At 48.7% G+C, this 27,927-nt stretch overlaps 1 protein-coding gene across 2 annotated transcripts; it reads left to right on the top strand.

Moving 5' to 3' along the window:
- Positions 1 to 362: 362 nt before the first annotated feature.
- Positions 363 to 27,708, top strand: MORC4 (MORC family CW-type zinc finger 4). 2 transcript variants are annotated; one of them, XM_075896695.1, is made up of 17 exons: positions 363 to 522; positions 605 to 677; positions 3,562 to 3,694; positions 7,573 to 7,791; positions 8,712 to 8,858; positions 10,276 to 10,438; positions 10,734 to 10,862; positions 12,451 to 12,570; positions 14,421 to 14,512; positions 16,593 to 16,691; positions 17,436 to 17,564; positions 19,411 to 19,488; positions 19,939 to 20,011; positions 21,603 to 21,796; positions 25,344 to 26,067; positions 26,346 to 26,629; positions 27,499 to 27,708. In XM_075896695.1, the coding sequence occupies exons 1-17, from the start codon at positions 478 to 480 to the stop codon at positions 27,650 to 27,652; spliced, it is 2,856 nt and encodes a 951-aa protein (XP_075752810.1). In that variant the 5' UTR covers positions 363 to 477; the 3' UTR covers positions 27,653 to 27,708. The 2 variants fall into 2 exon arrangements, with proteins under 2 accessions (XP_075752810.1, XP_075752812.1); XM_075896697.1 differs by lacking the exons at positions 363 to 522; positions 605 to 677; positions 3,562 to 3,694 and having other exon boundaries at positions 7,652 to 7,790.
- The last annotated feature ends 219 nt before the right edge of the window (positions 27,709 to 27,927 follow it).

Here is a 27,927-nt window from a genome sequence, read left to right as displayed (position 1 = left end):
GGGTCCAAAATCATCTTCCTTAATACCTCTGGGCAAGTGGGGTGCGCTAATTGCTCCCTGCATGCCTGGGGCTTGGGTGGGGTAATTTCAAAACTCCAGTCAGGCCATAAAACGCGGTATGGCCCTTTAAAAGCATCTAATGGGGGGGGGGGGGGTCTGACAGCTCGTGCTGTTCGATGGGGTGGGGGGGTTAGCACAGCACAGTGCCCCGCCCCGGCGGCAGGGGGCGAGCGCGCAGCGAGGGCCGGAGCTGGCCGCCATGTGGCCACTGGGAGGCGGAAGTGCCCCCGCGGACGCCGCCATCTTTCTGCACGGCGGGCCGAGGGGCGTGTCCGGCCGGGCGGCCGCCCTGTTGCTGTACGGCGGCGGGCTGGCCGTGGGGGCCGCCATGTTTCCGTACGGCACGGGGCAGGAGGGGCCGCCATACAGGTTGCGGGAGCAGGGGGCTCGCGGCCGGAGCGGGGGCTCGGCGGCGCCATGGCCCGCAGGCTGAACACGGAGCAGGGCATTCGCCTCAGCGCGGTAGGTGGGGCGGGGGCGCGGCGCGGGGCGGGGCCCGGCGCGGGGAGCCCCGGCCTGACCCCCGCTCTCGCTCTCCCCGCAGATGAGCCCGCGCTACCTGCAGAGCAACAGCACCAGCCACACGCGGCCCTTCAGCGCCATGGCCGAGCTGCTGGGTGAGCCGGGGGTTGCTGGGGGCTGCGGGGGGGCACTGGGAGCTGGGGGGGCGGGGCTGGGGACTGCGGGGGGGCACTGGGAGCTGTGGGGGGCGGGGCTGGGGACTGCGGGGGGGCACTGGGAGCTGTGGGGGGCGGGGCTGGGGGCTGCGGTGGGGGGCACTGGGAGCTGTGGGGGGCGGGGCTGGGGGCTGCGGGGGGGGGGCACTGGGAGCTATGGGGGGCGGGGCTGGGGGCTGCGGTGGGGGGCACTGGGAGCTATGGGGGGCGGGGCTGGGGGCTGCGGTGGGGGGCACTGGGAGCTGTGGGGCTGGGGGCTGCGGTGGGGGGCACTGGGAGCTATGGGGGGCGGGGCTGGGGGCTGCGGTGGGGGGCACTGGGAGCTGTGGGGCTGGGGGCTGCGGTGGGGGGGCACTGGGAGCTGTGGGGCTGGGGGCTACGGTAGGGGGGGCACTGGGAGCTGTGGGGAGGTGTGCCTGGGGGCTGCGGTGGGGTGCTGGGAGGTGTGGGGGGGCTGGGTTGAAAGGCAGTGGGGGGCTGCTCAGGGCACTGGGGGTAGGGCAGAAGGCTGGGGATACTGGGAGCTGCTCAGGGCACTGATAGCTGTGCTGGTGGGCAGGGCTAGGGGGCCGTGGTAGCTGTGCTGGGGGCCGTGGTTGAGGTTGTTAAAATGCAGCTAATTGGCTAATCGATGGAATTTCCATCGACTACTCGATCAGTCGGTAAGGGAAGGGCGCTCGCTACCCCATTTAAACTGCAGAACCCCAGTGGGATTAGCTCCCTGGGGCAGTGCACGCCAGGACTAAGCTGTCCCTGTTCACACCACCCCCAAGAGCTAGCCCTGCTGTGGCTCTGCTTTTTAAATGTAGTAAGAGCCTCCAGGCAGAGCCACCATCTTACTATGAACACTTCCCAGGGCCCTCCAGCCCCGTACTCTGCCCCCCCAAGCACAGCTACCAGTGCCCTGAGCAGCCCTTCCGGCTCTTACTACATTTAAAAAGCAGAAGTGCAGCGTCTGGGACTGGGCAAAAGCCGGGACAGCTGATTCCCAGCTCCTGCCTGGTCTCCCGTTACTTCTCTGACCCCCACAGAGACGGTGCTGGGGTGAACAGCTTTTAAGTGCCGGCTCCTCTCCCCCACTTTGCTGCCTCTACTAGGTGGGGAGCGGCTAGTTGAGTAGTGACTCGATTACCTGATACATCTAGGCTTGTCAGGGAGTCGACTACTTGACTAGTCCAGGGGTGGGCAATAATTTTAGACAGGGAGCCACTTCAGAAATTATTGAAGTGGCTCCGGGCTTCCCCGGCAGGGGCAGGGCCAGGACACTTCCATGCTTCCCTGCTTCAGACCATGATTGACTTGGGGGTGGATGTGATAAAGTCTTGGTGCCCACGTCCCTGGTGATGGAAGGAGACTTCCTGTGCTCCCCTTGCCCCCAGGTCAGTCAGGGCCTGGGGGTGGAGGGAGCGCGCAAAGTCTCCTCTCACCTTGTCCCCGTCCTGCAAGGGGTGTGCAGCACTTAGTCAACTCTGGTGGTTGACTTTGCGCACTCCCCCGTCCCCAGGCCCTGATGGATCTGGGGAGTGGCAGGGCGTTCTCAGGCTATTTCTGGCCCCCAGAGGCCCTTTTATCCACTCCTGGACTAATTGCTTACATCTCTAGCTCTGGTAGCTGTGGTGGAGTGCAGGGTGGGGGCTGGAGGGCACTGGGTGTTGCTCAAAGCACTGGTAGCTGTGCTGGCGGACTGCTCAAGGTTCTGGTAGCCATGGCTGGGGGGTCAGAGTGAGGCGCTGGAGCTCCTGGCAGAGTGTTCAGGGTAAGACTGGTGTGGAGAAATAAAAAAGGACTAAACAACACTTCCTTATTTACTAACTGAAGAAGTAGAGGTCACCAATGAAATGAATAGGCAGCAGGTTTAAAACAAACAAAAGGAAGTATTCCCTTACCCCAGGGGTGAGGAGCCTTTTTTTGGGTGGGGGCTGCTCATCCACAGAGAAACCAGTTGGGGGCTGCACGAAAGTGAGAAGCAAAACCAAAAAGAACCCCAAACCCTCACTGACGTGACCCCTAACAGAGAAGCAGAAAGACATTTCCCACGCTCCCCTTGCACAGCAGAGCGTAAGGAGGTCCACAGCCAAAAATGAGGGGTTCAGTGTGTGGAAGGGGGGCTGCCTGGAAGCAGGCTTGGGATGTGGGTTCTGGGCAGGAGTGGTGCAGAAGCAACTTCCTCCCCCTGCCAGTCATAGCCTGTGAATCAGATCCAGACACTAACTCTGGCCCATGAGACTTGAGACTCCCCGCCCCCATCTCGCAGCTGGCAGCCAGGGCTGGCACTCCAGCCTGGCACTGAGAGGACTATGGGGAGATTGCAGGGCCAGAGCACCAGCATCAGCTCCCCAATGCTGGCAGGAGTTGGGGGGAGCCCCAGGTCTCAGGGTCTGGATCCGGGCAAGCTAGGGACTGGGCCTTGGGTTCCCCAACCCTGCTTTACACAATGGACAGCCTCCCTTTGGATCTCTTTGATAGAGGATGTTGTGAAAGCCAAGGATCAACTGGTTCATAAAAGAACTAGATATACTCCTGGAGGTAAGGTCCATCATTGGCTCTCAACCTCGGTTTGCCAGAAGCTGGGAATGAGCTCACTTGATTATCTGTTCTCTTTATTCCTTCTGAAGCACCTCTCCTGGGCCACTGTTGGCAGACACGAGATTGAGCTAAATGTACCTTTTTTTGGCCATTTTTATGATGTATCCTCTATCGGGCGTTTCCCTGTACTTGGGAGAAGCAGGATTCAAGAATGTTTTCATTTCTTAGATCCGAAGAAAAGGAGATCTGTGTGTCAGCAATGAGTATACCTAATTGCCCAGATTTTTTCCTTCCACAGACAATGCTTCAGATCCTGGTGTGACAGCTAAGCTTCTCTGCATTGATGTTGTGGAGATCAAGGGGGAACTTTGTTTGGCTTTCACGGATAATGGTGCTGGAATGACACCTCACAAACTTCACCGTATGCTCAGGTAACAAGCTAAGAATTCACCTTGGTATGATTCTGCTACCTTGGATTCAGATCTTGCAAGCAAGCGTTGTCGTTGACCCAGAGTTCAGGATTTCAGGAATCCTGATTCAAATGTACATGAGCACTCCCTGTGGTTTCTCTTTTCTTTCTCTCCCACACACTGTGCAAAATACTAAGATAACTGCTTTTAGATTTACCCTCCCATGAGCTTTTTATTAAACATACAGTGCATGGTCCAGGGACGTCTGACTTTTTACATTAAGGGCTGTTGCATGCATGGGCTTCCTCGTGTAACAACCTGTCCCTGGCCTAGCTGAAGTCATTTGGCATGAATTATATGCACTAAGCAAGAGTCCATGCTGCAGTACATGGGGCAGGGAATAAAATAAACAAATGTCTCCTGGAGTTAGTAAATGAAATCAGGAATCCGTGATCTCGTTTTTGAGGACACATGGTAACAATGAGTTCCCCATCTTGTCCCCCTTGTCCTCAGAATGTTAAAATGGCTCACAGTTTTAGAGAACATGTTAGTAGCCGTGTTAGTCTGGTGTAGCTGAAACAAAATGTAGCCGTGTTAGTCTGGTGTAGCTGAAACAAAATACAGGACTATGTAGCACTTTAAAGACTAACAAGATGGTTTATTAGATGATGAGCTTTCATGGGCCAGACCCAGTTCCTCAGATCAAATAGTGGAAGAAAATAGTCACAACCATATATACCAAAGGATACAATTAAAAAAAATGAACACATATGAAAAGGACAAATCACATTTCAGAACAGAAGGGGGATGGGGGGGGGGAAGGAAGGTAAATGTCTGTGAGTTAATGATGTTAGAGGTGGGGAAGGGTAGATGTCTGTGAGTTAATGGTATTAGAGGTGATAACTGGGGAAGCTATCTTTGTAATAGGTAATTTTGTAATTCCAACCGTCAGGGGGAGTCCATATAGAATTATTCTTCCTTTTGTGTTGACAGGGGGGATCTGGTAGGTCAGATTGGTGTTCATTGGTAAGACCCCAACTACCTTACCCATTCTCTTCAGTGAGGAATTTCAAGTCCATTTCAATTTTTATTATATAACTAACTTTAAAAAAATAAAATTTAATTTGGTACTTTTTTTTTCATAGATTATCAAATATGCCTAAGTGTAACATTACCTTTTCTATCTCAAGCACTCAGTAACATTCTTAAGATACCACCTCTCATCCCATCCCCTGCCAAAGGCATAAAGATCAGCTGGATACTCTTGCAGTTGGTTTCAAAGGTAAAATTCTCAACATTTGGCTTTCCCAGGAGAGTCTCCACCCTCCACTTAGGTCTGCGACAGCCTGAATTCAACAAACTTCAGGATGTGATGCAAGGTGATCTTATTTGCTCTTGGTGAGGTTAGTTTAGGTTTATTCCTCATACTGAGGCCATGTGATCATCATCCTTTACTGAGGGTGGAGAAGGGCATTGAATCTGTATCTTGAACACCAAGCAATATAAATAGTGAGTGCTATCTACGTTGCAAGTAGCATGTTCAAACTGGCAGTTAATTTTTCAGGAGTCTTATCAGGCTAGAAAATAGTAAAAACTTGCTTCTGCATCTTCCTGTGCAAGCTGCTTCCTTTATGCCTCTGTGCCTTGCAGATGTTCAGGGAGCATCAGATGTCTGTTCCTTTGGGACCAGTCACACATTTCCATCTTCTTCCTAAGTCTTATGCTCATGTCTGTTTTTCCTTGGAGCATCACCAAGCCCTCGTTCAGTTGCATTTCCAGTACGTCTGGGGGAATTTCTCCTCACTTGCATGCTACTGCACCATTCATTGTGCTGTTCTGTTTTTTCTCTCAGAACAAATGCCATGTAACCTCCAGGTTTCCATTAGCCCTATTCATAATTTTCCTTGTTTCCAGAAGGCAGTCTGCAAAGCAGATAGTCACTTGGGGTAGTGCGCGGTTTGGTCGTTCCTCTGCAACAATTTGGTGCTAGATAAGAGAAGGTGGGGGACAGAAGCAGAGAATCTATCATTTCTTTACATTCTGTGAACACAAAACCACAGTTCTTCCGAAAAGTCAGAGGGGTTCAGGAAGTGAAAACCAGAAGCCTTAGCCCCTTCCTGTTCTGTGTGGTCAGGGAGGAAAGCAATGGTTTGGTCTCTTAATTCAGGTTCTGTTGTGTCAATATGAAGTGACTGTGAAATTGAGTTGGGGGAGGGGGAGGGTAGTAGGCCTCTTTTATCTGTTAATAATTTCTCATTGAAAGCTCATTGCAAAATCCTTTCCTAGAACTAGGGAGATGCTTTCCAAATCTGATGCAAGACTAATCCAGAGTGAGCTAGAATGAGGTGTGGCAAAGCCACGAAGTAACCATCTTTCCTTCCTACATCACTTCTTCACCCTTCCTGTCATTTGGGTGTGGTGAGGGTGTCTCACCCATGCACATTGAAGAAAGAATGAAAAGAGAATTAGATGGAGGGGCCCAGCATTGCCGGCACATAGATACTTACATGGAGGATAGATAATGAGACTAGGAAAGGGAATTTCGTGATCTCCCCCCCCCCCCCATTCTCCCTTCCCTCCCAAAAGGTTGCTTACATTTCAAGGAACCACCTTTATTATCAGGGTTCCATCTCTAGTCTCTCCTGATTAGACACCGTTAAGTGTCAAGTTAATAGGTGAGTGGGACATGCAGTGCTTTAGAGGCGGAATGGAATGGTGCTGTGGGCTTATGTCAAGATTGATTCTTTATCAAGCTGGTTTTAGTAGTTTGGATCACAGGAGACTCAGTCGTGGAGATGCACTGCTGATTGAAACTGCATGGCTGCAATATCTTGGCGTTTTTCTTACTTCACATATCATGCTCTACTGGTGTGTGAGGCCGATCTCATTGAGGTAGCATGTGATGTAATTGCAGTATCAGTGAGGCATGGTGGTGTCTGTTGTAACTCATGAAGTGAAACGTGAACAGTGAAGACAAATGCTTCCTTGATAATCGGGGAAGCAGGCATGGTAGATACCTGAACTGGCCTTGACTGTCTGATCTGATGGGAGGGGAGGCTGGACCCTTTTCGGTCTTGCTAATCCCTACTGCGGGGTAAACATGCTGGTTTGTCAGATGCCTGCTGTGGCAGCATAGTCTAGTACTTAGAGCACAGTGAGGAGAAGACATGTGGGGTCTAATCCTGATTGTCATTGGCTCGTTGTGGTGCTCTGTAGGGTTTTAAAGAGTCGTTGATAAGCCTTAGGCTTATCGGGAAGCTGAATTGACTACTTGCATTCTTCTCTCCCTCCCCATCCCCCCGCTACCTCTGTATTAGAGGCAGCAAGAGGATGATGGGGAAGCAGGAGCTGGTACTAGGGAGAGCTGGCTTAAAAGCCAGTTCCCCAGCCTGCCCTCTTTCCAGCAGCAGCCCCTCTCCTGGGGGGAGGGAGGGTCCCTGCTCCCTGCTGTACCTTTTACTTGATACTTTTACTTTAGGAACCAACAGCAAGAACATCCAGCTGATCTTTATGCCTTTGGCATAATTAGTGCTTAGAAGTCCTTAGGCAGAAGGCACTAAAGAAATGTTAATTATAAAACTTACATTCAAGCACCACTGTGCAATGATTAGCGCAAAGGGCCGGACATCAGGAGAACAGGGTTCTAATTGCAGCTCTGCCATTGCTTAGAGTGACCTTGAGCTAGTCTTTTTACCTCCCTGAACCTCCATTTGCAAAGTGCTTTGAGATCTTCAGATGGGAAGTGCTGTATTAAGCCAAGTATTATTCATTTGCCTATTGCTCTTTGGGTGACCACCAGGGAGCTCCACATTTAAAATTGCTTTTTACTCCATCTGTTCCTCTTCCTGCTGCCCTCTTTCAGACAGCTTTCCCCTTGACTGACTGACTATGATTTGCAGCTTTGGCTTCACAGACAAAGCAGTGAAGAAGAACCACCCATCCATTGGAGTGTATGGTAATGGTTTCAAGTCAGGCTCCATGCGTCTGGGAAAGGATGCCATTGTCTTCACCAAGAATGGAGGTGCGCTCAGCGTGGGACTCCTTTCGCAGACCTATTTGGAACGGGTCCATGCTCAGGCTGTTGTTGTCCCGGTGATACCGTTCAACCAGCAAAATAATATCCTTTCCTGTAAGGCAAGAGTGGCTGTGCAGTGTGAATCATCTGGGAAGGGATGCAGGGGTGGGAGAAGCATGTTACCGAGGAAGTCCACAGGTTCGTGTTTCATGAGGTGCCATTGTTGCAACAGTGTCTTCACATGAGTTCTGATGTTGAGGGTTTTTGGGGATATACCTGGGTAGCTCCCACAGTGTTGTCTGCATGTGCCACTGCCTCAGCTAACATCTCTGGCAGGCGTCATCTTATGGAATACTACGGCATAGTTCAGTGCTGCGTTTGGAGAGCCCCCATAACAGCAAATGTGCTTGGTGTTGCATCCATCATATTATTCCCTTGCACTTATGTCAGAATTTGTCATGATCTGGTGGGCACTCCTGCTCATTTCCACGTTCAGCATAACCCCCTGGGTAGTCACTGCAGTAACTACATCTCCATCTCCTGTGGAATGCCGCCTCTTTCCTAGTAGTGTGGTCTGTGCCCCCACATAGTTTGACTGCTCTGTAGCATTAATATGCTCGTTGGGTGGTGTGATACCTGCATATGGTGCTGTCTCCGTAATGATGGGAGCCTTAAATACACAGCTGCCTGTATTGCATCGTTCCCATGGGCTGTAATAGTTGTGCATGGTATACCTCCTTGCATTAACAGCAATGCATAACTTTACATGCTCCCTCCCTGATAAAATTGTTGCCTGATGGTATTTTTCCGACAACTTCTTTTGCTCAGGAATTTGCATGCTTTACCTCCTGTTTGGACACCTCTGGTGTTGGCACTGTGCTCTGTCATGCTCCTGATGGGTGCTATTTGTGTGTGTATCTCCTGCCTAGGCGGTAATATCTAAATTCTTCATGTCTCCTTGGTAGCGGCAAGGGGCGAAACACAGGGCAGTTTTGTTCTTTCTTTAACTCTGTGGCTTCTAAAGAAAATGATTGTTACGGAAGACTCTGGGTCCAGCCTCGAGGCCATCCTGAAACATACGCTCTTCAATACCGAGGAGGAGTTGCTGGCTCAATTTGATGCCATTCCAGGCAAAAAGGGCACACGGATTCTCATCTGGAACATCCGCAGGTACAGGGAGCCAGGGCACGCAAGGAGGGATGAGTGGGAAATGGTAGGTGCAGCCCTCTGTAAGGCTGAGGGGAGAGAGGCTACTGAATTACCTTTAAGAAGTGGGTTCCTAGCCAGGCCCAATTTGCATTAGGGTCAGTTCAGTCTTCCAGGATACAAATGTCCAATTTTATGCAACTTGCTGTGTTTGGCTCTTTCAAGCATAACAATGACACCATCTTACTCCACAAGTTTGCTGCTAGGAAGGATCCCAGTCAGATCTGCTGGCATTAGTGACTAAATATGTTCTGCTGCAGCCCTTCCTCCTCTTAACCCTGCAGAGCCACCCTGGCTAAGAGAGAATCATCTGGACTCGGGAGTGTCTGCTCTGAGCATCATGAGAATGGATTACGTTCCAGTGGCTACAACTGTGCTGAAACAAATGGCTGAGCACGGGTGTCACTGAGGGCCTAAATTCAGCTGCAGAGGTTTTATTAGCGCATGTGGCACATGAGGAGCCAAGACCCAAGCTTGAATTTCAAAATTTTCAGGGATCACCTTCAGAAATACTTCATGTTACTTGTAGACTGAGCACATTGGAAACCAGAAATAATTGACCCAATAACAGAACTGCATGGTGCCCTCTTCAGTCTCTTTGTCCAGTAGAACTGCACTTTGATGATCAAGACCCTGCTTTTGGTGCATGGCTATATAAAGATCCCATATGTAGCTTATTAGAGTAGGCTATTACCTACGTCTCTTTGCTAAATTTCCCCTTTATCTATTATTGTGTAGTGTTCTGTCTCTATTGGCTCCCACAAGATATCCTAAAAGTAGCAGCATTTCAGAGGTGTTCCCATGCATATTGTTTAGGAAATGCTTGGGAAGAAGGTGTTATAAAATGTCAAATATTTTTAGATGATACTTCTGGTTTTAGCTTTTAACCAATACAACTATCCTGACGTTTCTTTTCCACACCCAGTTATTTAGAGTAAGCACTAAGAGAATTTTTTAATTCTGAAGTTTCAGTTTATCCCCCCCCCCCCTTTTTATTAATTGGATTATGTCCTTAAATTTGTTGCTGAGAAATAATAAATTTAGTAACAGGGGAAACTGAATAGTGGAGCTCAGTTTTTCCAGGTTTTTTGGACTAAGGTGCTGCCCCACCCTGTTCACAGGCTAGGAACAGAGCTGCAGCTAACCTCAGAGCTGTGGCCCCCGCCTTGGTTCCATTATCTCTGTCTGTGGTTCCGCTCCCCTCTCCCTCCTTCGAGCTGTAGCTCATGGCTCAAGCTTGGGGGAAGATGGGGGTGCAGAGAAGGTGAAGGGGGGTGACCCTGAAAGTTCAAAGACCATTGCTGTATAGTTGGATTGCTATAAAACTATTCTGTTGCTGATACAGGGTGACTGGATAGGGTTTTTTTGTTGTGTTTGTCAGAAATAAAGATGGGAAGACTGAATTGGACTTTGATACAGACAAGCATGACATTCGAATATCGGACTTCGGCCCAGAGGAGTCAGAGAATGCTGGAAGAAAAGTTCCTCCTCGTCTTGAGAAGGTTCAAGAGTCCTTTGCACCAGAAACAGAATACTCCTTACGGGTGAGTTAGGGATGGTGGAGTTGATTGTTTGCGTAGGACAGATGCAGGGAAAGGATCAATGTGAGTTAAGAGTCTGTGCTGATGTCAGACATGCCAGGGCCCTTCAGTGTAACACATCTCATGGAATTAAAAGTTGTGGAATTCAAGCTGGGTATCTGTTTGCTGTGAAAGGACTTGGCTATTTGGCTATACAGGACTGATTGTGTTGTCAACTGACTTCACTTTTTCCCCAAAAAAGTTTCTAGAGCAGCCTGTGCCATAATGCCTTTCTTCTTGCCTTGTCCCCTGCTACCAGGCATACTGTAGTATCTTGTACCTGAAGCCCCGCATGCAGATTGTTCTGCGACAGAAGAAAGTGAAGACTCAACTGATCTCCAAGAGCTTGGCCAGTATTGAATATGATGTATACAGACCTACCTCTACAGTATCCTTATAGCTGCCTCTGACCCCGGGTGATTTCATTGCGTCCAGGGAAACGCACAGTGAAGATCACTTGTTTTCTAATTGAAATAAACTCTCTCATCTGTACTCCAAATTGATTTGGGTTGGCTGGAGGAGTAGAGTAGGAAACAAAGGGTTGAAATGACCTTGAAAACTTACTTTTCTTCTCCTCTCCCTTCACCTCCATAGAGGCTGGATCTCAGTCTGAATAGTTCAGGGAGCCTTGAAATTGTTGGGAGTGGGCAAGAATGTCCCAACTTAATGTATGGAATCCATTGCATGTTTCAAGTGTAAGTGGGGTCCAGATCAGTGAAGGAATCTTCATGTTTCGGTAGTCCTGGCAGCTGAATTCCAGTACCACGCTTATCTGGCATTATCATCACAAGCCTATTTAAACCTGTATCAAACTATAAGCATCTTAAAAATGTATAGGGAAGAACTCTCGGTATAAACTGAGGCCTCGTTTCTATGTGCAAGACCAAGAAAGAGGAAGTTATTTTTAATCCCAGCCCTACATACTCAGCCAGAGATCAGGACCCATCCTAAGTCTCTTGTTTGTGCATCCTACTCACTAGTAAAGATTTTACAGATTAGATCCTGCCTTTGGTGACACTTGAGCATAAGTGTTTGTAAGTATACCTAAGTGGAGGTTAGTAAGTGATGAGGATGTGCAAGAAGGAATGGACTTTGACTTCGTATCTTGCAACTGTGTTGGTTCTGCAGAGCCAGCATGAATAAAATGCAATATATTCCTGACGCTGTAGATTGCAGTTTGTTAGAATACACTTAAGATAACCCCAGATGGTGACATACAATGAAAATATGCCACCCGTACTTACATTCCATAAATGTGGGAGCCTTCTTAAAGGGATAGGCCCTCAGAAGGATACTTCTGGTGTAACAAGACTGTGCTTCATATATGGCTTCAAGTGTTTTTTTTTTTTTTTTAAACCTAGTGGCAGAATTTTTTTGCTCAGAACTGAAACCAGTTTCTTACTGAATTTCCTTTACCTCTGTGGGTCTTTGATAGCTTCATTTCGTTGTTTCTTGAGGTTTCTTTGGTCTTGTTTACAAAGCAAAACAACAGAATTTAATCACGTTTTTATTCATTTGCTGCCCCATCTGGGTTAGAACTGTTTGATCATGGTTCTTTGGTCAGAACTCGACTACTTTATAATCTGCTCTCGAATGGTCTTGTTCTGTCCAGACTGGCTGTGTTAAACTGTTGGAATTTAGATGGGTGCAGTGATACTTATCCACCATTTTTGGCTGTGACTACCAGGCCTTCCTCACTCTACAAAGGCCAATGCTCATCTCTGGCTTCCTGTTAAAGAGGCAAGGGTGTTGCTTTAATCTAAACAGCACAGCTCCTGCAACACACAACCTACGTCATGAGGTTGAGACATTGAAGACTTGTGTGCTTTATCTCTTTTTGGAGACCCTTTGCCTTCTGCTGTTTTCCATCAGCGCTCGCCCCCTTTCCTCAATAGCATTCCCACAAAACACCATTCACTTCTCCTTGCTTCTTCCTTGGAGCTTGCAGCTTTTCTCCTTGATAATCTTTCTCTCAGAACAAAAGGGTGAAGATCACATTTGGGTTCAATTGCAAGAACAATAGCCACTCTGGGATCATGATGTACCACAACAACCGACTCATCAAGTGCTATGAGAAGGTGGGCTGCCAAATGAAGGTGAGTGATCAGTTCTTCCTCTCTGCTCTCAGGAAGGGGGAGGCGAAAGGAACATAGCTTCACCAAAGATAGGCCCTGTCCATAGATCCTTACCTCAGGTCCCCATTGGCCTCCAGGATCTCAACAGCTTAGTGCCGGAGTTCTTGAACTTGGAAACTCGGCTGTCAATCTGAAGATATATCCATATTATACGGATGTCTAGAAACTGATCCAAACATGCCTAGAAACTGATCCAGACATGCCCTTTGAGATTTATTGCTGCTGCTGGGGGACTCAAGTCATGAAATCCATCCTCTTTGCCCACCTGGATCGATCGCTTCTCTCGAATCACCTTGCAGTGGTGGGGCAGCATAGCTGTGCCAGCAAGCTGGCTGTCATTTCTTTGTTTCTAGGAGTCATCTTAGATATAGATAAATTGGTGGCTTTCAGAGAAAGGAAGCTAGTCAGTATTCCAGATTTATAACCTTTGGGATTTGTACTTAAGCCTTTCCTTGCCTGCTCTATCTCCAGGGGCGTCTGTCGCCTGAGGACTGAGATGGAGATTGCCAAGCATTCCTATCTGATACTTAGTCTCAGAAGGGTAATTTATTAACTTTAAAATCAACGAGTAGTCCTGTGGCACATTAGAGACTAATAAATACATAGGATCATGAGCTTTGTGGGTAAGACTCACTTCACCAGATGAATTGGAGTGAAAGTAACAAAATTCAAGGTATGTATAACAGCAAAAGCAGTCACCTGTCAATTGTAGGACCTGTGTTAATGAATCTAATTATGTAGGCTGGATGTGTCCCATTCACAGCTTTTGATGTGAAAATGTGAATGTCAAAAGGCAGGGGAAATCGGCTTTGCAGTGTGTTAACCAGTTAACATCTTTATTCAAGCCCAGGTTGACACGGTCAAATTTGTAAATGAATTCCAGTTCAGCATGCCAGCAATGCTCCTCTGCCATTACATATTGGCCAAACTGGACAGTGTCTGTGACACAGGATAAATGGACACAAATCAGACCTTAGGAATGGAAACATGTAAACCTGTAGGGGAACATTTTAACCTGCCCGGATACTCAATAAAGAGTTTAAAAGTAGCCATTCTTCTACAAAGGAATTTTACCACATAGAGAGACTGCTGAACTGGAATTGATTACACGTTTGACACTGTTAACCTGGGCTTGAATAAAGATATTAACTGGTCAATGCTAATTTCCTCTGCCTTCTGACATTGCATTTTCACATCAGAAGCTATGAATGGGGCACATCCAGGCTACTTAATTAGCTTCATTAACATGGGTCCTACAATTGACAGGTAACTGCTTTTGGGAGGAGGGGGGGTGTACGTACACACACGGCTTGACAAATCACTGAATCAGGCAAGTAGATTTTGGCTGGTCACCCTGTTCATCGGCAGCGCGCGCATGCGCAATGCGGGTCTTGCGCATGCGCAGTGCAGGGCCGGCGAGTAGATTTTGCCATGGTTTGTCAAGCCGTGTGTGTGTATGGACACACACATGCCTACCCCCCTTGGATTCTGTTATTTCCACTCCAGCTCATCTGAGGAAGTGGATTTTACCCACAAAAGCTCATGATCCTATATGTTTGATAGTCTCTAAAGTGCCATAGGACTACTCATTCTTATCTGATACATGTTACTGCTGTGCATGTGCATGCAGAGATGTGACCATAAAGATCCGTAGCAGGGAGGGGATGTGTGATACTGAATCTTGTTGCCATTTTTTCTGGGATTCCTTGGGAATAGGAATTGTTCGCCTGAAGGAGCTGCCTCTTTTTCTGTTGTAATCAGTGTGGCTGAAATGATTGGTTCTCTTCCTTCCTTTTTGACCATTGGTGTAGGGGGATGGCATGGGCGTGATTGGGGTGATTGAGTGCAACTTCTTGAAACCAGCACACAACAAACAGGACTTTGAAGAAAGCAAAGAATACCGGTAAGGGAGGCCTGCAGCTGGGTCTACTGCTACGTTTGGGCTTCAGGTTTGAAGTAGCCCCCTGCTGGCCCATCTGCCTTCTGATGCCCCTACCAGAAAATGTTTGACCATGTTTCTCTGAAACATGGAGAGATCGTGCTCTCCTGGATTGAGGGAGGGAGTAGTTTCCATGTTGTTTCAGCTCTGGTTTCCATGATTGTCTCCATCCAAGAACCCTAAACATTGTCCCAGAGAGATGTCTGAAATGAAACAATTTTTCATTCTCTAAAGCAGTGTTTCTCAGGGTTTTGGAAACTAGCCGCCCTACAGGAAAATTAAAGCCATCTTTTCCCCCTTGGGCCCTGGAGTAGTAGGCAGCGTGAGAGAAACTGTCACCCGCACCATTCCATATCCCTCCCCCCAGCTACTCCATTAGTTGGGTGTACCCTTAACTTTGGGGAAATGCTGCGCTGTAGAGATGAACATGTGCACACGAATGTAAGGATCACATTTACAATGGTTAGTGGCAGGGAGTGGGCGTCAGAGCAGACCCTGTCCTTTGTCTTTGCTTTGCAGATTGTGAGCTGCTCTTAGTGCAGATAGCTACCAGAGCTCTGGGCCCCTGTGCTGAGGTCAGAGCTCTCTTTGTTTCAGCAGGAAGTGAGACATTCATGAACATCTCTCTGGTCTGTCATCTCCCTAACCCCCCTCCCCCACCAACCTCCTAGTTTAGTGACTTGACCAGAACTTGCATCCTTCTGAAGTGTGGGTTTCATGCTGATGCTTGATGGAGGCTTCTGCTGTCATTTCGACACCAGGAAACCTGTTTTTAGCAGTGGATAGGGTAGATTAGGCAGCCCTTGCACTCAATGATTAATTGCTCCCATAAAGTTAGGGGAGGCTCCACATCCCTCAGTCTTGATCCCTATAGCAAGCTCGCCTGTAGAACAAGAGAAACCATAGTTTGGGATGAGCTTTGGCTAAGCCCGTTCTTCATGTTCCAGTCTGAACACAGCTCTCTAGAATTCAGGTTTTCTCTTCTCCTAACTGTCAGGTGACTGTTCATTCTAAGTTCTCCTCTGATCGGTGTGATGAGATGTTTTCTGTTGGAATGTGTAAGAGATGGCTAGACTGGCTGAAAAAGCACTTGTACTTGCACTTACCCTTATTCTGTTATACAGGCCTCATCCCAATGCAAAGGGTAGAAATTGTTTTTCTGTTGGGAGAAGAAAACTGTGTGTTTGCTCCATCCTCTCTTCCTGTGCACAGTCCCCATGCTTGGGCTTGTATATAATTTGTTTGAAGTTTGTTGATGCTGGCCTTAGTTCCATTGGTAACCTGAATCATATATAACAACCAATGACTGGATGAGACTACCTGGAAATGTTGGAAGAGCTGATGGTTTCTCTTTGGAGATTGTGGGACGACTGCCCCAAGGTTTCCGATGGGGCTAGCCAAGACTAGTTAGCTGCTGAGTTTGGTCGTGGCCTTTCTTGGTACAAATTGTGTTTGTGCTGTAGCTGAAGTTTGGGGCCAAAGATGAGTGACCTAAGCTTCTGTGCGCACCTGACCGTGAGCCCTAAAGGATGCAGAAATTCTAGGAAGAGATTTTCTAGTCTGTTCTGTAGAGGAGGTCCGATTAGATGGCCCTAAGAGTTTCTTCTGGCCTTAAACTCTGTGAAAACTAAGGTACTAGTTCCCCTGGTTTGGAAAGGAAATGACCCTGACTCTGACCAAGAAGGCAATCCTGCTCCAATGAGAGTGGCAGAAAAATAAGACCCTGGAGTATTGGGAGCCCAATGTAGCAGGAACAGGATGGTATTGAGGACTACTGAAGCTGTGGGATGGGTGAGACACCAGGGTTATTCCTGGTATAAATCTAACTGAATGTTCTAAAACCCAAGCTGACCCTACGATAGCAAGTCTGAGTTCCTTCTCTGTCGCTGCTACTGTCGTATCTGAGCACCTCTGGTTCCTGTAGTGCAAAACAGAGGCAGGCACTAAAGGAGGTTTGCTTCTCTGCCTGGGCTGTTACTTGTGCTACCTATTGTGACGTTCTGTGAAATATGCCTGGTTTTCACTGCTCTCCCCTTCTCTTTAGACGGACAATTACAGCCCTGGGACAAAAACTCAACACTTACTGGAAGGCGAAGATGGCAGAGGTGAAGTTGGGCAGTTCCAGTGCAGCCAACATGATAGTGTGAGTTCGAACACGGTGGTCTAATTTTAGTGCGGCATTAAAAGCACTGGGCATTCCATCTGCAGAGAAGCGGGGGGAGGAGGGGAGGGAGAGTTTGGGAAAGGGCAAAACATACAGAGGGTTGATTAGTGTCCCTTCACCTTGCGAGAGGTAGTTGCAAAGTCTGCTAGTGTATTGAGTTCAGTGATCTGAGCCTAGTCCATTGGCTAATGTTGGGGTGAGCAGGGCATGAGAAAGAGGGGGCATTGGCAGATGTGTTAAGGGCACTTGGACTAGGATAATGTGGTGTTCCAGGCTGGGACATAGAGTAGCTTGGCCGCACTGTCTGGATTGGGTGCTAATACAGTTGGGTCTTCATTTTCATAGCCCTGATGTGAGCAGCATGGTAGTGTGGTGAGCAGTCCATTCTGATGGGGCTGTGTGCAATGCTGGAGCATGGCAAGGTGTGGGGTGGAGACGGTAGGGAGGGTTGTGATGCTGAGGGTTCTCTGTCCTCTCCCAGGGACTCTGTAGGTGGTGTTGGGAAGGGAGCTGCTCATCTTCTACAGGCACTTTCTGCAGAGCAAATGGCACATCTGAGAATGGGCAGTTACGAAAAGCAAAATTAACTAGGCCCATGCACTAGAAGTTGCACACCAAACCAGCCAGCCACACAGCAGCAGCACGGGATGGGAGAGCAAACAGGCCTGGGGTAGTTCTTCGCTTTGTAGCCAAGGGGTTCAGTCCATGTATCTTTCTTTCCAGAGGAAGACCAGACCAGACTTGGGTGCAGTGTGAGGAGTGTTTAAAATGGAGGAAACTCCCTGACAAAGTTGATCCTGCATCGTTACCTGAGAAGTGGTTCTGTCATCTCCATCCCCACCCTAAGTACAAGTAAGAGCTCACTACTCTCTTTGAACGTTCTCCCTGCTGCCTCCCGCTGTTAATGCAAACACTCGATATCCCCATTTTTGCTGGCCCCTGCTTCTTTTCCCATGTGCATCTGCATATAAACCTTGGTGTATAGACGTGTACCTGGCCACTAGTTATCACCACTTGGAAAATATAGATAAGGAACTGAAAAAAAGTTCCACTAGAAATACAGGTCCTCGTGTGGAGGGAGGTTAACAGAAGGATGCCTCAAGGTCCTGGACTAATGTAGGGACTGTTTAATATATTAATTGGGATCTGGAAAAGGGGGTGTCATCTGTAATCTGACTCAATTTCATTCAAGAAGATGAGTGGGTTTTGAGCAACATCAGATGGGTCTGCTTAAACTGAGTAGTCAGGCAGCAAGACAAACAAGTGCCAAGCAATTCAGGTTAGACAGAATAATTAAGATATTCATATGTACAGATGGTTTCTAAATTAACTGTAATCTCTCAGGGAGAAAGAACTAATAGTTTAGTGACAACATCTGCTCCGTGTGTCATAATTGTTGTTTTTAAAAAACCTAACCAAAGCCATCAAGGTGTTAACATGGGAGGCATTATAAAGGGATAAAGAATATTACTGAGGCTGTTACAATGCTTTTTATAAATCACTGTATCGGGAGGGAGTCGGTTTCAGCAAAAACAGCAAGGAGTCCTGTGGCTCCTTAAAGACTAACACTTTTATTTGGAGCAAAATGCAGGACAATGTAGCACTTTAAAGACTAACAAGATGGTTTATTAGATGATGAGCTTTCGTGGGCCAGACCCACTTCCTCAGATCAACACGGCTACATCTCTACCACTTTTATTTGGGAATAAGCTTTTGTGGACTGCAGCTCCCTTCGTCAGATGCGTGAAGTGGGCTCTATGCCCAAGTCTTGAATTCTCTGGAACAGGTCAATGAAAACTCGTAGAGCTATGGAAAGACTTCCAGAGGGAACAGAAGGATTAGGACTGACTAGTTCAGAGACGGGGCACCCTGGATGTATGCTAGGGATGTCAGAGTAGAACTGGATTAACGGTTTAATCAGCACGCTGATGCTTGTCGGTTAGTGATGTTGGTTACATTCAGCCAGCTCCTTGGGAGGCAGCTTTGCTGCGGCAGGGCAGCAGCGCTTCCTCCCCAGGAGCTGGGCTGGCAGGGCCTGTTGGTGCCACTCCTGTGGAGGCTTTGCTGTGGACTCTGCAGGATAACTAAGCTTTATAAGGCAGAGCCCACCCCATGTGTAACTGCTGAGATTTTCAGTGGTTACACAGTTACCCGTTACACGATTTTTAACATCCCTAATGTATACACAATAATAGATGGTGTGGAAGTGGTTAGTTGGGAACTCTTCTTTGTCCTTTCTTGTAAGAACCAAGGAACATCCTGGCAAATTTAACCATGATAAAAGAATTCAGTGTTTATGTAGCACATAATTACTTTGAGGGACGCATTGCCCCACGGTACGGTGGAGGCCAGAAACGTAGCAGAATTAAATATTTTATGTGAATCCTATCCATAGTTACATTTATTTATGTATATGGTATGTAAACATGCTTCAAGATATAAACAACACTAACTTTCTGCCTCCTCGTCTGTGTAATTTTAGGAGGTACGTGGCTGTTTTCCCCTAAATATTTCAAATTTTGCTCGGTCTGAAATAGATGCAAAGGCTAAAGTACTATAAGACCGGCTCAAGTGCTGAAGAGTCTGAGAGAGCAGCTGGAGACATTGTATACAAAGATCCTAAAGACTTGGGAGTTCTCAGGTGACAGTCAAACGGGACTCGTTCATGCTCCAAAATGACAGACTGATCTCGTTACAGAAGTTGCTCAGCCCCTGAGGAGCAGGAGCCCAGTGATGAGGAGATGAGCCCCAGCTATGACCGGAAATTCAGGAAACAGTTAAGTATATGCTGACTCCATCCTGCAGCTCCACTAGCAGCACCAAGGGAGACAGCAAACCAATCTTGTTGGTCCGCTGCTGCTTCTGCCAACTCAACGCAATCAGGGAGTGGGAGAGGGAAACAACAGAATCTCTGCCCAGCAGCTCTGGGTGCAGGTGACGTTTCCCAGTTTTCTTGCAGGGGGCATGACGTGTCGATTCTTCTCTTGCCCAGTTTCTAGGATCTCTCCCTCCAAATCTAGACTTCTGTAGTTAGTTCAAACTGCCTGCCAGGGCTGTGTTCTGCTCCTGGGGCGGTAAACTCTCTCCATGTTGAGAGGTATCATTATGTCCTAAGTCTTGCCCATGCCACCTCCAAGCTGTTCCTCCTGGAAGAACTAAACTCCAGGTCCTGGTTGAGTGGTACAGAGCGTGGACGCTGAATGCCTTCTTCCTTCCCATCTCTTAGAGAGCCGATCTCAGAGAGGAAGAGGAGGAGGTCATCATCCTCATCCTCGTCTTTGGAGAACCTGGAACACCAGGTGAGAGGAAGGAAATGGATTAGAGGAGGCTTTGTGATGGCTTGGAGAGTGGGGAACGCTGCTTTGCTCTGTGCTGTTGGGGATGGCAAGATCTCTGCCTTTCCCCCTTATCTTTCTCATTTCTGTCTTCTGAAAGAGGAGTTGACACAAGGATCACGGTGTGTTGGCTGGAACAGGAAAACCCCGTGGTGCGCACAGCTTGGACATGCGAACACCAAACCAATATTAACCCCTTACTAATAGTGTGACAGTGCTTAGGAGCTTTAGCTCACATACCACTCTTTTCCCAAGCCCTGCCTTAATCAAGGGGCTTGATCGTGCCCCCTCTCAACACAGAAGGGGTCAGTGAGATCCTTCTATCTGTCCTGTGGTCGCAGGGCGGATTGTCTCAGGCCCTTTCCAACTTTTAGGTTAACTGGCTATATAAAGACTGATGTTTTGAATTTTCAGGAGCACTGTCTTTCGGACACGGCTGCCCAGGATGGGTTCTCCGGGCAGCTCTGGACACTGCAGCGTGCGATCAGGTTGGCCGTCCTTTAGGGACAGTTCCTTCCCAACAATCATCATGGTATTAATACATCTTCCCGCCCCCTCCAACTCCAGCCTAGTCTTGCTGCATGCCCTCTTCCCAAAAATGCCCTCATGTCGCATGCTAGACTAGTCTCCCCTGATGTATTGGGAAGGACAAACTTGGTGAGGACAGGGGGACTTCTTATTTCCATCTTCTCTCCTCCCCATAAGCCACCTCTCAATAAGCCATGCGTATCGTGAAGCACGTAAGTAGATGAGGCTTTGATCACTGTTGTGGAGCATTTGATATGATGTGAAACAAGGAGGTCTCTGGGGTGTTACTCTGTCCTCACTCATGTTTGTCATGTTCCCACAGTGGTGACATTATTTCCTGTTCTCTTCCATTAGTCATTCATGTTTCTTTTGTGACATCGTCGTCCCACAAAATCCCCAGGTGCATGTCTGTACGTGTAGAAAGAGCGTCTGTCTTTTGCATGTGTCTTTCTGTGCATGGACGGTCTCACAGAAGCTCCAGGAGACACCTCATCTCCTGGCATGGAGGAGCTATAGCACCATTCACCATGAACTCTTACAGCCCTAAACGCTAACTGTACCGGTGGTAGAGGCTCGGGAAGTGGAGGAGAGAGGAATTCCCCTTTGGGAGAGCGACTGGGCAGTCATGTGGCTTGGTCCTCAGCTGGTAAAGCCTGCTAAGATGGTTGTGGGAGTGGGGGGCAGTTCAACATCTAGCTGGCAGAGCCTCCTGAGGTGGTAACTGCTAGGGGAATGCGTCAGTCCTGGACTTCTAGAGACTTGTCTGAAGGTGATGTGGATTCACTTCTTGACCATCAGAGATTGGTGATGGGGGAGTGGGAGTTTGGTCCTAGCTGGCAGAGCCCCAGCGGTGATAACTAGGAGAAACTTTTTAATTCCCAGTTGGCGGATCTGCTCGAATGGGGGCTCAGGCTGTATTCAAGCGCCTTTCTGGGCTGCCTTCAGTTTGGTTACGTAACTTTTTCCAATGTCACGCTGTCACGTGAAAAGGGCTGTTTTATTGTTTCAATGCTCCATTCCTTGCCAGGTATTATCCACTACGCCCGAGCTTTGCTCTGCTCAGAATAACAGTGTAACGTGTGTGGTGAAGCAACAGCCTGACAAAGAGGGGCCTGATGAGATTTCTGGCTCTCTTACTCCTCCTCCCTCTGCTCTTGACAAGATTGGTGCTGCCTATCTGACCACTGGGCCTTTGGGACAGGATATTCCACCGACAGTAAGGTAGGTGCAAACAACTGCCCCTTTAACACAGCTTTGCTTTTTTTTTTTTAGTGTTTTGCTGGCCTTGAGATGGGAACGCTGAGAGCTTTGATAAACGGATTGCAAGGCCATCTGGTTTAATTCTGGCTTCAGCTAGCATCTGCTGAGCCTTCACTGCTAACTAGGGATGTAAAATCCCATTTAATTAACTAGTTAAATGTTAAGCTTAACCGATTAAACGGGGGTGGGCGGGGCTGCTCCAGCCGGGCTGGAGCACCCCCACCCGCCGTTAAGGGTGATGCTTTCTGGTTAACCAGTCACATCCCTGGTGTGAACATCCTAGCAGCACTTGGTGAGTCATGGTATTCTGGGGAAAGAGTGTGTTTGGTTCGCTTAATTCCCTAACAGGTACCTAAGCCGTGCATAGCTGGGCTTCTCCAGTCCTTGACAAGGGTACCCGTGAAGCCCCCTGTCTCTGAAAAGATGAGTTCAGGACTATTGCTATTTTTCAGAGTCATTTTTCCTTTTGTGTTTCTCTCTCAGCTGAGTCTCCTGCAGTTAGTGACACACATGGATTTTTCACCTTAACTTAGGAGAAGGAAAGGGGAGTAGGGTGGGAATAGACGAAGGGACAGAGATTCTTGCCGTGTCTTTATTTTTTAATCTTTTCACCTTTGTTCTTTTTCTGTCTGGTTGATGCCACCACCTTTACAGCTCTACGTTACAGAGGCTCAACCTAAATTCACCGTAGCAGTTCTTTGCACAGGTTCAGTTCTGATTCTCCTCCAGCACCTAGGGTCACTCTGGATATTGGGCAGTGTGGCTCCCTGTCATCAGATGGAGGTGGGAATTCAGCGCACTTTGTGAAGCCAGTCCTTAGCCGCTCTAGCCGAAAATTCGGTTGATTTCTGGCTTCAGGCAGGTGGAACAGCTTCTTTGGTTAAGGGAAGCTTCTTGGCTAAATCTGAACTACAGTTGGGTTTAGGTTCATTTTTTCCCTCTGCTTTCACTTGCCCCGGGCGTTGTCTCCAAAGCTGTATTCGCTGATGGGGGAAGTCAGTACCCACGTGCTGCGTAAGTGCTGCAGTACACCATTCGGGGCACTTGGTGGCACGATTTGTTCACTTTCCCTGGAGCTTGGAAGAGGAGCCGCTCGAATGGCGAAGGCTATTTTCTATGCACATCGTGGGTAGTGAGAATGGCCGTGAAATGCTTTAGAGATGATGCAGTGGCGTGAGTTCTCAGACTGTGGTCAGTGGAACTCTTTGGTAGTGCTGCTTACCTGCTGCTTTCGTTTCCAGCTTCGAATTCATGCCAGGAACTGAAAATACACTTAGCGTTTTCCTAACACTTCCTTTTCCCTGAGCAGTCACTGCCGTCGCCATTGCAAATGGAGTCTGAGTGTTCATATTGAAAGGTTCCCTGGTGTGAAGAGTTTGTGAACTCTTGCTCGGAGGTGACAGTTGGCCAGTCCAGAGTACTGGTAAAAACGCACGGCCAGTGTAGCCCCGCACCGGCTGGGTGTGGTTCCTTGTTCCATGCAGTGGCATTGAGACCAGTACAAGCAGACTCAACGTTCTCTCTACAGCCTTAGCGAAGAGCCCGCTGGCTTTTAGCTCAAGCTGTAGCGGCTCCTGCACTGAGCTCCAGAGGTCTCAGGTTCAGTTCTGCATGTCTGTGTTACACTAGGACCAGCCCGTTCACGGCTCCCATGGGAGAGCTGCTGTAGCAGAACTTTAGCATTGCTCCCCCAGGGCCACTGATGGATGAAGCAAAGCGGGGAGCTGCCTTTGGACCCGGTGATTTAAAAGTGCTGAAGTGCTGAAGAGCTGGCTATGGGGGAACTAGCCCCTAGTCCTGCCTCTTCCACCCAAGGCCCTGCCCTTTCTGGGGACTCAGTCTCCCTCCCATCTTGCTCAGGGCCTGGCAAAGGAGCCTTCCGGCAGGACCAGCAACGTGGGGACGACGACACAAGGGGATAGCTGCTCTGGGGCCTGACAAGCAGGTTCTGTAAGCCCCAGGCCCTTCAGATGGCAGCCATGACCCTGGGAATGCAGCCTCAGGGCTCCTGGATCCTGTGGCAGTGGCAGCCATAAAGGGCTGGTTGGGGGAATCTCTCCGCCCCTTCCAGAGACCCAAAGCCCACCCCCCACTTAGCCAGGGACACCCCCTCCTCACCCCCCTCCTGGCCCAGCATACTGGTAAGGCCTGGCAATTACTTTCACCCCTGTTCCTGCCGGGGAGGATCAAACCTTCCAATCATAACAGATCCTTTCATTCCTGAGCGGGCTATACGTGGAGAGGAACCCTTTAGCTATAGCTACGTACAGGGAGATCTCAGCAGCCGTTCTGAACCAGCCAGACTGCACAGCAGACTTTTGGTTTTCCAGGCCCAGAAGTGAAAATTAATTTCTGGCTGACCGTTGTACCTGGGAACTTGGGACAGTGGAGTGGAATTTAGCCAAGGTTATGGGCAACTTCTGCTCTTTGTTGGAGGGAAAGGATCACGTGTACAGCAGTGTGGGATGGAGACAGCACATGGCGATTTGACTACACATGAAGTCTCGCAGTCGGGGCAAAACTAAACAGCGGAAATATGAGTAAAGGGAGACACAAGCAGCAAACCACTTTGTGCTAAAGCAAATGCATGTTCAACACATTAGTACTGCCCTGGCTATTTTTTGATGTAAACAAGCACTGTAGTTATTGCAGAGGCAGTGTGAGATTGGGAGGAAGGTTCCTACCTACTGGGGACGGTCTCTTTTAAGAAGTGCCTGGAATGAGCACGTCTGAGAGCTTTGCGACCAGCTTCAGCTCAGTGGAGCCGAGGCACTGGGCGCTTATACATGAGCTGACTTCTTCCTGGCTGAAGTTCAGTTTGTTTTCAGTTTATGCGAACAAGTTCATCAGCCATCTGATTGACTGGCACACCCAGATTTCACTTGGGATCATGGCTCAGATATGCTTCACAGTATATTGTAAACATTATTTAACTGTATCGTTTTGCTGATAACTTAAAGAAGCCCGACCCACGTCCCCTCAGCAGTGGTTAATGAAACGTATTAACCAAACATTATTCATGAGAGATTGTGCAAATTGCACTTGGCTTCCATTCAGGGACGCACGATTCGCAAGCTGTGCTATCCTGGATTAGAGGGGCAGTGGGTTCAAGTGGATTGAATCTGGGGAGAAGTGGGGAGCCAGGAACTTGAAATCTAATCCTAGCTCTGCTACTGACTTGGCAAGTTTCCCTATCTCTAAAATGAGGATATTGCGAGGAGTATCAGTATCTAGATTTTCATAGTGCTATACACAGTGCAGAGTGCAGTCATCAGTTCTGCAGGCCTAGTGGCCTCCTGCCTCCAGTGAGGGCAGGAGAGGGAAAGCGATAGACTGCTCTTGGGGAGATCAGTGTTACCCCGTATACACGAAGGTTCGCTGTCTGAGAGAGGGTGGCACTGCTTGGCTGCTGTTCAGAGTGGGGTCAGGCCCGCTAACCCGGTCCTCTGCTTGGCTGCTGTACAGAGTGGGGGTCAGGCCCGCTAATCTGGTCCCCTCTTCTTTGCAGTAAGCACAAGCTATCCACAGAAGAAGAGCTGCTGGGGAAGCGGCAGCGATGCCTGGAACAGATAGAATCTCCCCCCCCAGATCTGACCAGTCCCAGCCACCACACTTCTCTTGAAAGGCAGAGCTCCACTGAAGCAGGCTGGGAATGCAGCAAGGACGATACGAGTGTAGAGGGAAGGACAGATTCCCGCCTGCTCATAGAACATCTGGAGGCCCTGAGTGACACCAGCCCAGCTGGGCATGCTTCACACGTTGGGGAACTCGGTCCTACCAAAGAGACTCCCGCAAGTCACAGTCACTTGGAAGAAGAGCAAAAAGAGACTGCCCTGGTCCAGGTGGAACTGGAGGAGCAAATGCCGGCCCTAATAGCAGAAAGCCAGGCAGCAGATAAGAGTGTCTGTGTAAATACATGTGGGAACCTAGAGGAAGTAAACAAGAGGCCCTTTGTGGCTGTTGTTGGTATTTCAAAGGCTGCTGTGGATGGTGAGGCTCCCATTCAGCTAATCCCCTTTGCGTGGGAGGAGAGACTTGATAAAGCAAAGGCTGAGGAGAAGGCCCGAAGCCAGGCGGATCCTCCACCTGGTAAAGGAGGAGGAGACTTGCAGGTCCCAAAGACCATGGATCAGAGGAACATGGTAGAGCAGGAGGAGCTAAGACGAACGGTGGAGAATATCTTGGTGGAGCTGAGGAGCATCTCCGCAGAACGGGATTTGCTCCTGCGGAAGGTAAGATTAGCACCTGACTCTGAATTTCAGAAGACTGGGTAAAGTTCTATGACCATAGGGGATGGAAGGGGGTGCTCAGAACTGTGTTAACCAGGAGAGAGTATCCTCTTGCCTTATCTGTCATGTACAACAGGTAGGGGTTAGAATTCCTTCCTTACTCTACTAGCCATTAGCTTGTTCCTTAGCCACTGGAAAGTACCCCCCCCCCCCCTTTTTTTCTTTTAATGTGTGACCTCACTTCCTGTGCATGCCCTGTATTTGCTGTTTCTTTAACCCAGATGGAAGAACTAGAACAGGAGAAGTGCCACCTGGAGACCGATTTCTTGAAAAGCCAACAGGAAGTGGCAACGCTCAGGGCCCAGGAGACTGAAGGCTTGTACTGGAGCAAGAAACACATGGGCTACCGCCAGGCAGAACTGCAAGAGCTGAAGGCTCAGCTGGAGAGGACCATAGAGGAAAAGACCGAGCTGAAGGAGAGGCTCAAGGAGACAGAGCTGCACCTGGAGGTGCTTAGGGAGACACACGTCTCCTGCAGGAGCCCAGAGAGAGGAGACTTGAAAAGGTCAGAACTGTGGGTTAACCCATCAATAATATCAGCCACTCCCAAGCGGCGGAGGAAAATATAAGTTATCTCGTGGGAGACTTCCACATCGGAAACCACCTTCTGGGAGAGCACGTTGGTACCCATGCACTGAAATGCTTTATGAGTAACAGTGGGTTTTACTAAGGATTGTTAGGTTGTGAAGAGGCGGGGGGCAATAGAGGGCTATAGTAGAAGACAGATAACTACAAGATTTACCCCCTCCCCCCACCACACACACACACTTCCTTTGCCAGGGCTGGGTTCTCTACTGTAGTACCCTCCATGGTTCTTTCTATGGAGTATTCCCTGTGCATCATTTAGACAATATTGGCTTCCTTAAAGAAAAGAAAATGTGTGGGGGGGGGGACGGGGGGGGGGGGGGAAATAGTCTGTGGATACTGAACTCTCCCACAAGCATGGGACTGTCTGCATCCAGGACGTGTGTTTAACCCTGCTTCTGGCCTGACAGCACTTAATAGAATCATAAGGAACAAGTGTGACCATTGAGCTATGGAACCCTCAATTAGATTTACAAGTATAGTTCCTCCCTATGGTAAGTATTATTCCCCCCGTTCCAGAGAAGTAAACTGCTGTATTGAGAGGCAAAGTGATTTACACAGTGTCACAGGAGAAACTCACAAGAGTTGACCTGAGTTACATTCCCCTATTTCCAATCCTGTGTGTGGGCCCCCAGATCTTCCCATTCTACCATCTGCAGGCCGCACAGCGGTTAGAATAGAGCAGAGAATCCCAGCCTCCCAAGGCACTGGTAACAGGAAGGAAGACCGGGTAAGAGACGTATTGGAACCAGTGTTTGTCTGACGTGGCTCTTCTCCTCTTGCCCACAGCACTGTGGAGAAGCTGAAGAACCTGCGTATGAATGTCAGCCAGCTCCTCTCGCTAGTCCTCCCTCATCTAGAGCTGCAGGATGTTAACTACGAGTCGGACCAAGTTGATGAGATTTTGCAAACAGTATTGGAGACTAACAGGATGTCAAAGTAGCCCATCTCCCATGCTGCCTTTTTGTATAGTTTCTTTAATAAACCCATAGATCTTAATCCTAGCTCAGGGTTTCATTTCCTTAGAATTGGGGCTTCCATTCCTTCTTCCTTTCTTGTGGCTCTGGAACCTCGTTGGTAGGGTCCTGTGGAGAACAGCATGGATAGTTCATCCCTCTGTTTCGTTTGAAGCCAGCCAGCTTCCAGGGAGATGGGTTCTCGGATGTTTTTGTCTCTTAAATGCTTTTCTTGGTTTATTTGTTAGAAAAATCTGACTCA

This window comes from Pelodiscus sinensis, chromosome 13 (assembly GCF_049634645.1).
Source record: "Pelodiscus sinensis isolate JC-2024 chromosome 13, ASM4963464v1, whole genome shotgun sequence".
Taxonomy (NCBI): Eukaryota; Metazoa; Chordata; order Testudines; family Trionychidae; genus Pelodiscus; species Pelodiscus sinensis.
The sequence above is the reverse complement of the archived record's forward strand: the minus strand, read 5'-3'. Positions and strand labels throughout refer to the sequence as shown.

Bases quoted from the DNA above. Each gene is read 5' to 3' on its own strand.
- MORC4 (XM_075896695.1), top strand. From the start codon at position 478: ATGGCCCGCAGGCTGAACACGGAGCAGGGCATTCGCCTCAGCGCG. The intron at 19,489-19,938 runs GTTAAGTATATG...CCCATCTCTTAG, and splicing joins GACCGGAAATTCAGGAAACA to AGAGCCGATCTCAGAGAGGA. The intron at 20,012-21,602 runs GTGAGAGGAAGG...ATTCCTTGCCAG, and splicing joins TGGAGAACCTGGAACACCAG to GTATTATCCACTACGCCCGA.